The 12,025-nt window shown below is 33.5% G+C and overlaps 2 protein-coding genes and 1 non-coding gene across 3 annotated transcripts; 1 reads left to right on the top strand and 2 right to left on the bottom strand.

The window, feature by feature from the left end:
- Positions 1 to 7: 7 nt before the first annotated feature.
- On the bottom strand, positions 8 to 80 carry TRNAA-AGC (transfer RNA alanine (anticodon AGC)). The gene has a single exon. It is a non-coding gene; the product is annotated as a tRNA-Ala (tRNA).
- A 2,857-nt stretch (positions 81 to 2,937) lies between these two features.
- LOC133032409 (secreted RxLR effector protein 78-like) lies at positions 2,938 to 3,429 on the top strand. The gene has a single exon (XM_061106343.1). It carries the CDS (start codon positions 2,938 to 2,940, stop codon positions 3,427 to 3,429), a length of 492 nt encoding a protein of 163 aa, XP_060962326.1.
- Positions 3,430 to 10,084: 6,655 nt separating this feature from the next.
- Positions 10,085 to 11,306, bottom strand: LOC115700903 (protein PHOTOSYSTEM I ASSEMBLY 2, chloroplastic). The gene is made up of 4 exons (XM_030628575.2): positions 11,068 to 11,306; positions 10,716 to 10,775; positions 10,486 to 10,532; positions 10,085 to 10,352 (listed from the first exon to the last, which is right to left on the bottom strand). The coding sequence occupies exons 1-4, from the start codon at positions 11,218 to 11,220 to the stop codon at positions 10,265 to 10,267; spliced, it is 348 nt and encodes a 115-aa protein (XP_030484435.1). The 5' UTR covers positions 11,221 to 11,306; the 3' UTR covers positions 10,085 to 10,264.
- Between the last annotated feature and the right edge of the window lie 719 nt (positions 11,307 to 12,025).

The raw sequence follows: 12,025 nt of genomic DNA, 5'->3' as shown, positions 1-12,025 counted from the left end.
GAATTTTTGGAGATGCGGGGTATCGATCCCCGTACCTCTCGCATGCTAAGCGAGCGCTCTACCATCTGAGCTACATCCCCATTGATCTTTCACCCCATAGATACTAAACATAGTTACAATTGTTGTTTTTTTTTTTACTTTTTTTCTTAAAACAAATAAAATGAAAGTATTTTTCTTATTGGACTACATCCAATATTTTTAGGTCTATCCGGTTGCGATCCAATTATAAATTAGATGTTAAATTTTGGGAAACTTACAAAAATACTGGAATTTGAGTTAATTTTTATAAAAATACTGTCACACGGAATATTTTCAAAAATACTGTATTTTTATAAAACACCAGTAGAACACAGAACTGAACAACTCAAAACAACAGTAGAACAATAACAAAACACTAGTAGAACACTAGTGAAAACTTAACACTGTATACTCTAGTATGAAACTTATAAAAAAATACAGTAAAAAAGTAAAAAATACCGCCTGACAGTATTTTTGTAAAAAAATAACAAAAGTTAGTATACCATGTAAATTTCCCTAAATTTTACCATCTAATCCGATCTAATTAATTTTAGTCATCCAATCAATCCAACATTCATTGGATGTTAGATTGGATCGGTTCTATCTGTTAGATGTATTTTTTATATATATTTTGGTTTAATTTGGGTTTATTCAATATTTTAGAGCTAGTATTTTTTAGACCGGATCAGATCCATTCAATATTTTAGGTCCAGTATGTATTGGATTGGATTGGATCCATTCACCTATGAAATTCTCATTCGTTCATAAAGAGATTCGTTGTCATGCTGAGTGAAGTTGTTGATGTCAGCTCTACACTTGGCAATCTTCGCAAGAGGAAAGAATTTTAAAAGGAATTTCAGGGCCAATTCCTCCCAAGTGTTGATAGAATTGGATGGCAAAGATACCAACCAACTCTTAGCTCGCTCCCATAGTGAGAATGGGAACAACCTTAGCTTGATGGCGTCATCACTAACTCTGTTCATCTTGAATGTCTGACAAAGCTCTTCGAAGTTGGCAATGTGCATGTTTGGGTCTTCTGACAGTAGTCCCCCAAACTAGACTGAAGATTAGACCATCTGTAGTCTGGCTGGCTTGATTTAAAAATTGTTGGCGTCAAAGCCAGGTGACCTTATACAGGATCTGGCCCCTGCCAAGTTAGGAAGCAAATAGTCCCTCAGTCTACGGTCATTGTTGTTGTGACCATTAGCTTGGTCTTCTACTGCTCTTCCATTATTGCCATTATTGGCGTTGTCAGCCATGACTCCTTGTTCAATCTCTATTGCAGTTTTTTCCAATTTCTTCCTTCTTCTGTTCTTTTTACAAGTTTTCTCTATTTCAGGATCAACAGGTAATCTGACAGTTACACCTTGACTTCTCATAAACTAATTAAACCTAAAAAAGATTAGATTCTAAAACAAACAGAATTAGTACTATAATTGAAAAAGAAAAACCAAATTAGAACAATATTTAATTTTTAATAATATTAACTATCAATCCCCGACAACGACGCCAAAAACTTGTTGTGGTAATTTGCACACGCAAGTGTACATATCGTTAACAAGTAATAAACTCACCAGGAGTGAGGTCGATCCCACAAGGATTGTTAAGTACTTTAAAATTAAATCTTTACTTCTATTTGGCTATATAAATTCTAAGCAGAAATTAAACTAGAAAATAGTAAAAAAATAGTGAAAAATAAAGAGCAAGTAAGGAATTTAACAATGATTAAGGTTAGGGCTTCGATTTTAATTGTATCTATTGATTATGGCCTAATATGATTATCTTCCTGTTACCAACTTCTATGCAATAGCAGGTTTACTAAGGTAATTTATAGTCTTCTCAGATATATAAACCTCAATTACATGCAAATTTTCTACTCTCGTGACAAATTAAACATGCAACAGACAATAAACACAGAAACCTTATAAGCTATCTAAACCATACAAGTACTCTCGTCCTTTATCGAAATTCAGTTCTATTTCACTATAGCATAATTGACACTCACTTCTCAGATCTCGCATCAAAACCATAGACAATTAATTGGTGATCATGCAATTAAAATTAATTAAGTACGAAAGAAATAGAATACATAGAACTTGAGGGAAAATAAATCACATTAAAACCATAAAACAATACCAAACAATCTCCTTCTAGACCCTAATTAAGTGTTTAGCTACTCATGTTGATGCCCTCCTCTACAAGGAAGAGATCTACTGGAAGCAAATAGCCAGAACCCAATGGCTGGCTCAGGGGGACAAAAATACGAAGTTCTTCCACTGACATGCCTCCCACAGAAAGAAACAAAATCCTCAAACTTCATACATCGAGTGGTGGCATTATCACGACGGATGAAGACATCACTCATGAAATTGAAATCTATTTTCATTCGCTCTTCACCTCCAATAATTCTTCCGCTACTAACATGCAAATTGTCTTGGAGGGCATTGATTATTCCCTGTCTGACAACGACAAATCCTTGTTGGATGAAACTTTTTTGGAAGAGAAGTTGAAAAGGCATTTTTTCAACTTCCTTTGGATAAAGCTCCTGGCCTTGACGGTTTCAACTCTAATTTCTACAAAGCTAACTGGCCTCTCATAAAAAAGGATGTGTTGACCGCGGCGCTTAGCTTCCTAAATGGTAACGGGGACATTGCCCCTCTTAACACCACCCTCATCACTCTCATTCCTAAGGTCAAACAGCCTACTTCGATCAAGAATTTTAGACCCATAAGCTTGTGCAATATCATTTACAAAATTATTTCCAAATCTATTGCCAACAGGCTTAAATTAGTTCTAAACAACTTGATCTCCCCAAACCAGAGTGCTTTCCTTCCTGGTAGGCTCATTTATGACAATATCATCATCGCCCAGGAGGTTGCCCCCTCAATTAAACTTAAATCCAAAGGAAAGAAAGGTTGGATGGCAGTTAAGCTGGATATGGCCAAAGTTTTTGATAGAGTGGAATGGGCTTTCATCTCGACTATTTTAAGGAAATTTGATTTCCCTTCTCGATTTATACATCTCATTTCTGATTGCATTTCGACGGCCACCTTCCAGTTTAATATCAATGGCAAAGTCTCTGGTCATGTTTCTCCCTCTCGGGGTATTCATCAAGGTGACCCCCTCTCCCCTTATCTTTTCATGCTTTGTGCCAAGGGTTTTTCTTCAATCCTTCAGCAACAGGAAAGAAACCGGGCTCTTAATGGTTTCAAAGTGGCGCACAGCATCCCGAACATTTTCCATCTCCTTTTTGCTGATGACAGTCTCCTCTTCTGTCAGGCTTCCATTAATTCGTGCAACGTCATTAAAGAGGCTCCCAGTCTCTATGAAAGGGCCATGGGGCTTCAAGTGAATTTTCAAAATCTTCCCTTTATTTTTCTCCGAACGTTGCCCTTCGGGATCAAACCCTGATCTTTGATTTCATGGAGATCCTAGTAAAAACCTCATTTGAAAAATACTTGGGACTCCCTCAGCATATTGGTAGAACGAAAAAGCAAGTCTTTCACTACCTCCATGACAAAGTGTGGGGTCATCTTAATAACTGGAAGCACAAAGTCTTCTCGAAAGGAGGAAAAGAAACGCTTCTCAAGTCTGTTATCCAGGCGATCCCTACTTATACCATGGCTTGTTTTCGTCTCCCGATTGCCACTTATCACTCTCTTGAATCGATTATGGAAAATTTTTGGTGGGGCTTCAATGAGAATAACCGTCCCAAGACTCACTGACAAAATTGGTATAAGCTTTGTAAGTCTGAAAAATATGGGGGGCTTGGTTTCCGATCCCTCGTTCATTTCAATCAGGCTCTTCTTGCTAAAATAGCTTGGCGCATCCTCAAGCATCCAAACTCAGATGTGGCTAAAATCTTCGCAGCCAGATACCACCCGAACTCTTCTTTCATTACTTGTTCCCTAGGTCATTCCCCCTCTTTTGTTTGGCGAAGCATTTTTTGGAGAAAAGAGTTGCTGCACAAGGGTTTCATTTTTAAAATTGGCAATGGGCAAAACCTTCCACTACCATTAATCATTGGATTCCTGGTTATAACCAGATTATCCCAATCAGCCCGATCCCTGTTTGGGTGTAGCTTCTTTCATTACCAATAATATGACTTAGGACCTCTCCAGTCTCAATAACTGCTACCTTCCACATATTGTTCAAGACATTCTCTCCATTCCCCTTCCTCTCCACCCCGCTAAAGATGGTTTGATTTGGAAACTCACAAAATCTAGAATTTACTCTGTCAAAATTGGATACCATCTCAATTTCTCTTCTACCTCCCCTCCCGATATTCCCTCATCCTCTTCCCCTTCTCCTTGGTGAAAAAACCTCTGGCATCTCCACATTCCGCCTAAGGTGAAACATTTTGCTTTCTGTGCCTCCAACTCAACCCTCCCTACCAATATGAACCTTGCATTTAGGAAAATTATTCAGTCTCCGGTTTGTGATCGTTGTGGAAACCATGAGAAATCTGTTTCTCATGCCTTGTTCTTCAGCAAGAGCGTTCGAAGAGTCTGGAAAGGTACAGTTTTTTACCCTTATATTTCTTCTTCTTCTTCTTCTTCTTCTTCTTCTTCTTCTTCTTCTTCTTCTTCTTCTTCTTCTTCTTTTACTGTCTCTTTCCATGATATTGTTCACATGATTTATACTACTTTAATTAACCAAGGAAGAGGTAGAATGCTTTCTTTGTGTTGCTTGGCTTATTTGGCACAACAGGAACATAGCTCTTAGGAATCAATCGCAGGATCAGCCCCATGCCATAGTCAACCTAGCCAAAAGCTTTCTGACAGACTATAAGTCATCATCTCAAGCTTGCCAGCTCTCGGCTCCAGTGGTTCGGTCTCCCTCAGTCGCAACCTGGTCCCCTCCACCTCCCGGTCGACTCAAGATGAACGCTGATGCTGCAATTCCAAAGAGAAATTCAAAAGTGGGCTTTGGAGGAGTCATTCGTAATAGTGAAAGTCACGTTGTAGCCGCAGTTGCATCTTCCCACATTGGCGGTGGGGATGTGGCCACACTTGAAGCAAAATCTCTCCTCGCCTCCCTTCTTTGGTGCATTGAAGAGAGTTTTCCTATCCACCGGGTGGAAACAGATTGCAAAACTATTATTGACGCTTTGGAGAACCCCAAAGAAGACCTTTCGCATTTTGGTGATCTCATTAAACAAATTAAGGCAGCTTTGTCTCTCCTCCACGATGCCCGTGTTTTCCATATTAGCCGATCTACAAATATTTTCGCTCATAAATTGGCTAATTAATTAGGCTTCGGGGTTAGATGAAGTAGCTGTTTAGTTTAGATTAGTGATGACTCCTGTAATTTTAGTTCTCTTCTTTTTCTTTAAAGGCATCCCTCTCTTCAAAAGAATAAAATAAATAAGGAATCAGTAAAAATAACAAGCCCAATACAATCCCATCAACAAAACCAACACTTGTGCTTAAAATTCGGAAAGACCAGCTGGAAAGAAAATCAGAGCATGATAAATACTATCATAAACAAATAAATATGGTGAGTGATTCCCTCTTCTAACATCTATTTAATTATTGAAACGCATATATGTGTATTATTTGAATAATTTATCCAGTATTTAAATCGATAGTTTATCAAAAAAAGCATAATCCAATCCTGTCTCCAATAGTCCAGTTCAATCATGCAACCAAATGGACCCTGAAGGTTGACCAATTCACAAGTATTTTGCTATCACACGAAAAAGTGAAGTAAAACTCCACGACCACGCCTATCCATTAAAAAGGGGCATTGAAATATAAAACATATATTGAGTGGTGATTGGATTGAGATGAACAAAATTTACTCATGAAATAACATTTTTATCTAAAAATATAATGTAGGAGTCTCTTTGCAAATATTGAATAATGAAGTCAACCAACTGAAATCATGGTTTTATTTAGATGAAACGAAGCCATCATTCTCATTGTCAAAGTCAATGGCAGTAATCACACCGTTGATTGTATTTAACCAAAATCTTTTGGGCCGTACACCTAACCCGATAAAATTAGCTTTGCTACCAAAACTGGTGGGGTCCAACGACACACCAAGTCCTCTGGCCAACTCTCCTCCACCGTCGGATAACATCATCACCTTCTGACCCGCACCCAGTTGCTCACCCCACGCGCGCATAACGTACACATCGTTGACCCCGACACAGGCGATCAGATCCCAACCATTGGATTTCGCCAACTCGACACGCTTGACGAAACGGGATCAACCGGGAGTGAACGCCGCCGAGATGCCAACGACAACCACTTTCCTTCCTTTACAGAGGCTCGAGAGACTGACCGCCTGAACGACGCCGTTTCTGTTGAGGTAAGAAAGTGCAATGTTGGACGGCAGCTTCTTGCCTATCACGACGGGAAGCTTTTTGGGGTTTTGGTCGAGCATCGGGCGACGAGGATGGACTGTCGACGTCGACGAAAATGGGTGGATGGTCGGCGGTGGGCCCGGTGGCCCATAAAGGTTGAGTAAGGACGAGCGTTGTGACTTGGGGATGGTGGCGTGTGGGTTCCAAGATGTGGAGATGGGGTTTAGCGAGACGGTAAGAGGAAAATTTGTCTGATGGTGATGAGGAGTCGAAGACGAAGACGAAGACGACGACGTCGTTTTGGATAGTTTTGAAAATGTGGCTGCAATGTTGTTGACAGAGGAAGCCATGAGTAATGGGTTATAGTGTGAATGAGTAGTAGGTAGGTACTACGATTGTGAAAGATAGTGAGAGTGAAAATTGATGCTTTTAATCTAAAAGTTTACAACAAGGCCGAAAGGGATTTCCCTTTTTTTCCTAGAAAAATAAATATAATATATATGAATGTCTTGATGCCCAAGAAAATGTAAGTGTCACTATTGATTGGGCTTTGCTCAATACTATTACGTGGCCCATCAGAAAGCCCATTTTACCAAAACTTCGAAATTATTGTAGAAATTACACAAATTAAAAGAAAATTTTAAGCATATTTAATATGTATTTTAGTTATAGGGGCGTTTGGTAACACTTTTGTTTTTTAATTTTGAAAACAAAAAACAAAAGTAAAATTTGTGTTTTTAAAATTTTGTTTTTAAAAAGTAAAAATGTGTTCTATAACCACTTTTGTTTTACAATTTTAAAAACAAAAAACAAAAGTGTTATATAACTTTCAATTTTATTTAAGTAAGGTCCAGGTCTGGGTTTGGGGCCGGGGCCGTAGTCCGAGTCCAGGACGGGGGCCGGCGCCAGAGTCCGGGTCCCAAGGTCTATGTTGGGGTCGGAGTCCAAAATATTGATTAAGAAAAATATGGTTTAAAAAAATTTTTAAAAGTGATTTTTTTTTTTGTTTTTAAAATTTAGATTCTTAATTAAAAAATTGAAAAGTAAAAACAGTTTTATAGAACATGATTTTAAAAAATATTTTCACTATTCTACTTTTAAAAACAAAAAACTGATCAAAAAAGTGTTACCAAACGCACCCTATGTTTATATAACTCGTAAATATGCGCACACAATCTTTGAAACTTTTAATATTAAGTCTTTTCCAAAATGTAGTATATTACGGAAAAAAGTTTAATTTTTCTGAATTTCTTTTTTTTTTTTGAAAATTTTTCTGAATTTTTAGTTATTGAAAAATCAAGTTGTTAGATATTTATAACTTTTATGTTAAAAGTGAAACGATAGTTTTTTTTTCGCCTGGATATATATGCGCTAAATGATAAAGTATTTGTATCAATAATTATATTAATTTACCGAAATATTATTTACAAGAAACTGTGTGTTTCTTAAGGATAATATATAATTAGGGATAAAATTGTAATATTAGTCACAACTCATTGTAAACCTTTTATAGATGATCAATTGATAATTATGATTGGAACAATAAATAATTTATAACGTATCAATAATACATATATAGAGTGTTTTATGAACTCAAGGAATAATTAATAAATTAATAAATTTATTTAGTACTTGATTTTTCGGCAGTACTTGAGATAATATAATCTAAAAAATCTCAATTAATTGACTTTATTATTAATTAGAATTTACAAAATTGACTAGAACAATTTTAAATTTTTTTTCTATGGTGTGTAAATTAGAGAAAAAAAAGAGAAATTAGACTAATTTATTACTTATGATGTGTTGGTGATCAAATTAATAAATATATTTTAATAAATTTTTAATTTATAATTATTTAAGTTGAATTCCCCTTTTATTTAAAAAAAAAAAATTATTTCTGTTTGTAAATTTGAGAAGCCATTAGTAAGGACAAAAATCGTCACTGAAGGGTCTTTTTTTCGTCACTAATGAGTATTAGCGACGATACATTATCACTAAATAGTCATCACTAATATTTTATCGCTAAAAGTCAGTACTAGTGACGAAAGTCATCACTGAAAATAAATATTAGTGGTAGTACATATGTCGTAACTGATAGCTTTAATCAATGACGACATTGTTCTTACTAAAAATATTTACTTTTCATTAAAAAAAATGTATTTAGATTATAAATAATTTTATATTAAATATTAATTGGAAGTTAAAGCCATTTTTAGGTTTCCGCACACAATTTGTTCATAATGTGAGTTTTCATAACATCTTTTAAAATACTCTAATAGAGTAACAATATTGAAGGGAAAGATTTAAATCCAAATTTTAACCATAATTTGTTGTGAACAAAATGAGATAACATTAATGGTAAAGATAAATAAATTCAGAGTGGTCATTGTAGAGCTCATTCTCCCACTTACTAAAGTGGGCTGAATAATCTATTAGGTGACATTTGGTTGGGAAGAATAAAAATATAGAAATGAGAATGAGAATAGGAATAGGAATAAGAATAAGAATAGAATTGAATAAAATTTAAAATGCATAAAAAAATTGATAAAAAAATTATTTAATTTTTTCTCATTATGCATTAGAATGGTCTTTCTTATTTTCATTTCAAAATGGAATAGTCATTCTACCAAAATTGTGGAAAGGTCATTCCATAAGAATGACATTCTAATACTTAAATATGCAATCAAACAAAGGAATAAAATGAAAATTGTTTCCTTTCTATTCTATTCCATTTCATTACCTCCAACCAAATGCCACCTTAGAGTATTAGGAGAGTGAGCTCTTCAAAGACCACTCTGGATTTTACTCTACAAGATTAAGTATATAAAAATTAAAACATATATAAGAGGGTTTCATTACTAACTATCCATTAAAATATATGAAACTTGATATTGAATTGCTCAAATATCAGTATTACATCTCATGTGGTGTTATATTATTTTATTGAATAAATTATGCAATTTTATTAATAGTGATTAGCTAAAATAATATTCTGCAATCTAATTGGGACACCTCTTCCATTGGAGACATGTCATGATTAGAATTAAAAAACGAGCTAAATAATCAGCTATCTAATTTTTAGATCTTTTGACCAAAAAAAATAAAAAACTAAAAAAAAATCAGAAAAAAAAGTTACAACATCACATTTAACCTTAAGAACACATATATTCAGTTTCATCCACCACTTAAAAGACACAATAGTAAAAACTATTGTAGCAAGTTCATTCAACCTCGTAGCTTAAGCACTTAACAGCTCCTTCAGTCGCAAAACTTGTTATAATTCCCAACAAGTAACATCGATTTGATGGCGAGTCATCAAAAAATAAAGAAGAACCAACAAAAACACAAAACAAAACAATCATGTTACACAAACAAGACTAAAATACTTAAAACCATATCACAGAGACAAGATTAAAACATTTAAAATCATGTCACAAAGACAAGACTAAAACACTAAAAACTATATCACAGAGATAAGCCTAGTCGCAGTAAGAAAATTGAATCACAATAACAAAACACAACCCTGGCCAAACTGCACCAATGCCCAGGAAAGACTAGCGGGCCTGACTGAAGAAAAAAAGCAATCTCCTGTAGCTATAAATTTAGAAATGAAAAATCTTAATTTTTTAAATTAGTTCACAGTTCTATAATATTAATACTTAGAGAAGTGATATAATTAATTTTTTTTTTCTAAAAAGGTTGGTTAATTAATAAAATTATCTCATGTGGTGTTATGATACTCAAACACATGGTAGATTTTTGGTTTTAAGTAAAAGAATAGAAAATTAAAAATACGGAAGTAAACAAGAAAGTAACAAAAATAGTATGGTTTTTAATATGAAATGTGTATTATAGAAAGAAAAAAGTACAAATTATAGCCTTTTTATTAGTACTAGTATAAGTATTTAATATCATATGATTGAATAATATATCTCATCATCTTTCTCCTCTTTGTTCTGGTGTTAGCCCTCCTTTGCCGCATTTGGGACAGCTCTTCAATCCAAATCCTTGACAATCGAAACATCTAAAAGCACCATATATATATATATATATATATATATATATATTATTTGATTCATATAAAGAAATGTAGCAATTAGAACAAAAATATTTATTTATATTTATAAGCGAAATATGTAACAAAATATAAAACTTACTTCCAGCGCTCGAATATGTTCCCATTCTTTTTATTTTTCCCCGTTCCCTGAGCAAGATGGTTATTTTAATTTAATATGGTTAATTAATAACACTGTCCGAAGGTCTGGTAATTATTTATATACAAATAATAAGTACGTATTAATAACCTTTGGTCTATCCATATTTTTTCTAAAACAATTGTATACAAATAATAATACAAAATCGAAAAAGTAATTACTAAGGACAGCACCTTGCATCCAGGACACTCAATGGCACCTTTGCCACTACACGTATCACATCGCTTCAGTATCTGCATGTCATGTGTACATACATTTATATATATTTATATATATATTTATATATATATATATAAGCCGGGGCAGCAATCAATTTGTGGTAAGTTAGGTTGAATATGTGAGCAATAATTAATATGATCATATTATGACTATTATTATTATCATCATATATAAAGCAAATGTTTTAAGGTAATAATTTTCAAATCTATAACTAATATAAAGATTAATCCATTGAAATATATGTGTATATATATAAATCAAATAAATGATCTCCAAGCGTAATTATGGTAGTACGTAAATACGTACGGAGTTGAGCGAAAATCCTCCTGTAGCCAAAACTGGTGTTAGTCGGCGCCGGCGCCGGTGATATGAGGTGGTTTTGAGTAGGAAATAAGGGGTTTGAGAATGATTAGAGAGTAAGGGATGATTGGCATAGGCAATGAGATTTAGAGTGGTCATTGTAGAGCTCACTCGCCTAATTCACGTTAATATTGAAATTATTAAAAAATATATGCCAATAACATTAACATAACAATTGGTGAAACGAAAGAAAGATGAGGATAACAAGAGATTGCCTTGCTAATAATCTCACCCACAAATTTCTCCACGTCACCTCACCATCATCTTTCAATTATCTACAGATTTTTTTTTATATACATAAAACAAAAAATCAAAACAATGCTATGGATAAAATTTATTATTGATTTCTCGAACAATCTCACATTATAATAAAGATTAGGTATTTTGTATTTTAATAAAGTAATTTATCTGGTACAATTATATATCATAATTTGATTTTTTGTTTTTGTTTTTAAATTAATTTTGTATATATTTTGATACTTTTGAGTCAAATTTGGATAACCTGTCTTTAATCATGTGAATATTAAATTGAGATATTTACCTAAAATATTATTTTTCTTTAATTTCACATTTATACTTTAATAAAGTAATTTTTACATTTATATTTTTCCTACTTAATTTTTTTTTATTATATAGCTTCAAGGAAAGTTTTTTTTATATAGTTAATGGCTTATTTTTTTTTAAATCAGTTGCTGATATTTTTTTTTTGTTATTCTTTCGTTCTTTTTTTTTTTATTTCTCTTTCTCAATATTTTATTTCTAATTCTCTCTTTCTTTCCTCAATTTTTTTTTTATCTTTGTATATATATAAATATATATATAAAGTGTACATTTTTATATCTCATTTTTTTATACACTTTTGCACTCTCTCACAAATTTTATTTTATTATTATTTTTTTAAAAA

The sequence above is a fragment of the Cannabis sativa genome, chromosome X (genome assembly GCF_029168945.1).
Source record: "Cannabis sativa cultivar Pink pepper isolate KNU-18-1 chromosome X, ASM2916894v1, whole genome shotgun sequence".
In the NCBI taxonomy this organism is placed as follows: Eukaryota; Viridiplantae; Streptophyta; class Magnoliopsida; order Rosales; family Cannabaceae; genus Cannabis; species Cannabis sativa.
Note: the sequence above shows the minus strand (reverse complement) of the source record. Positions and strands in the feature narration are given on the sequence as shown.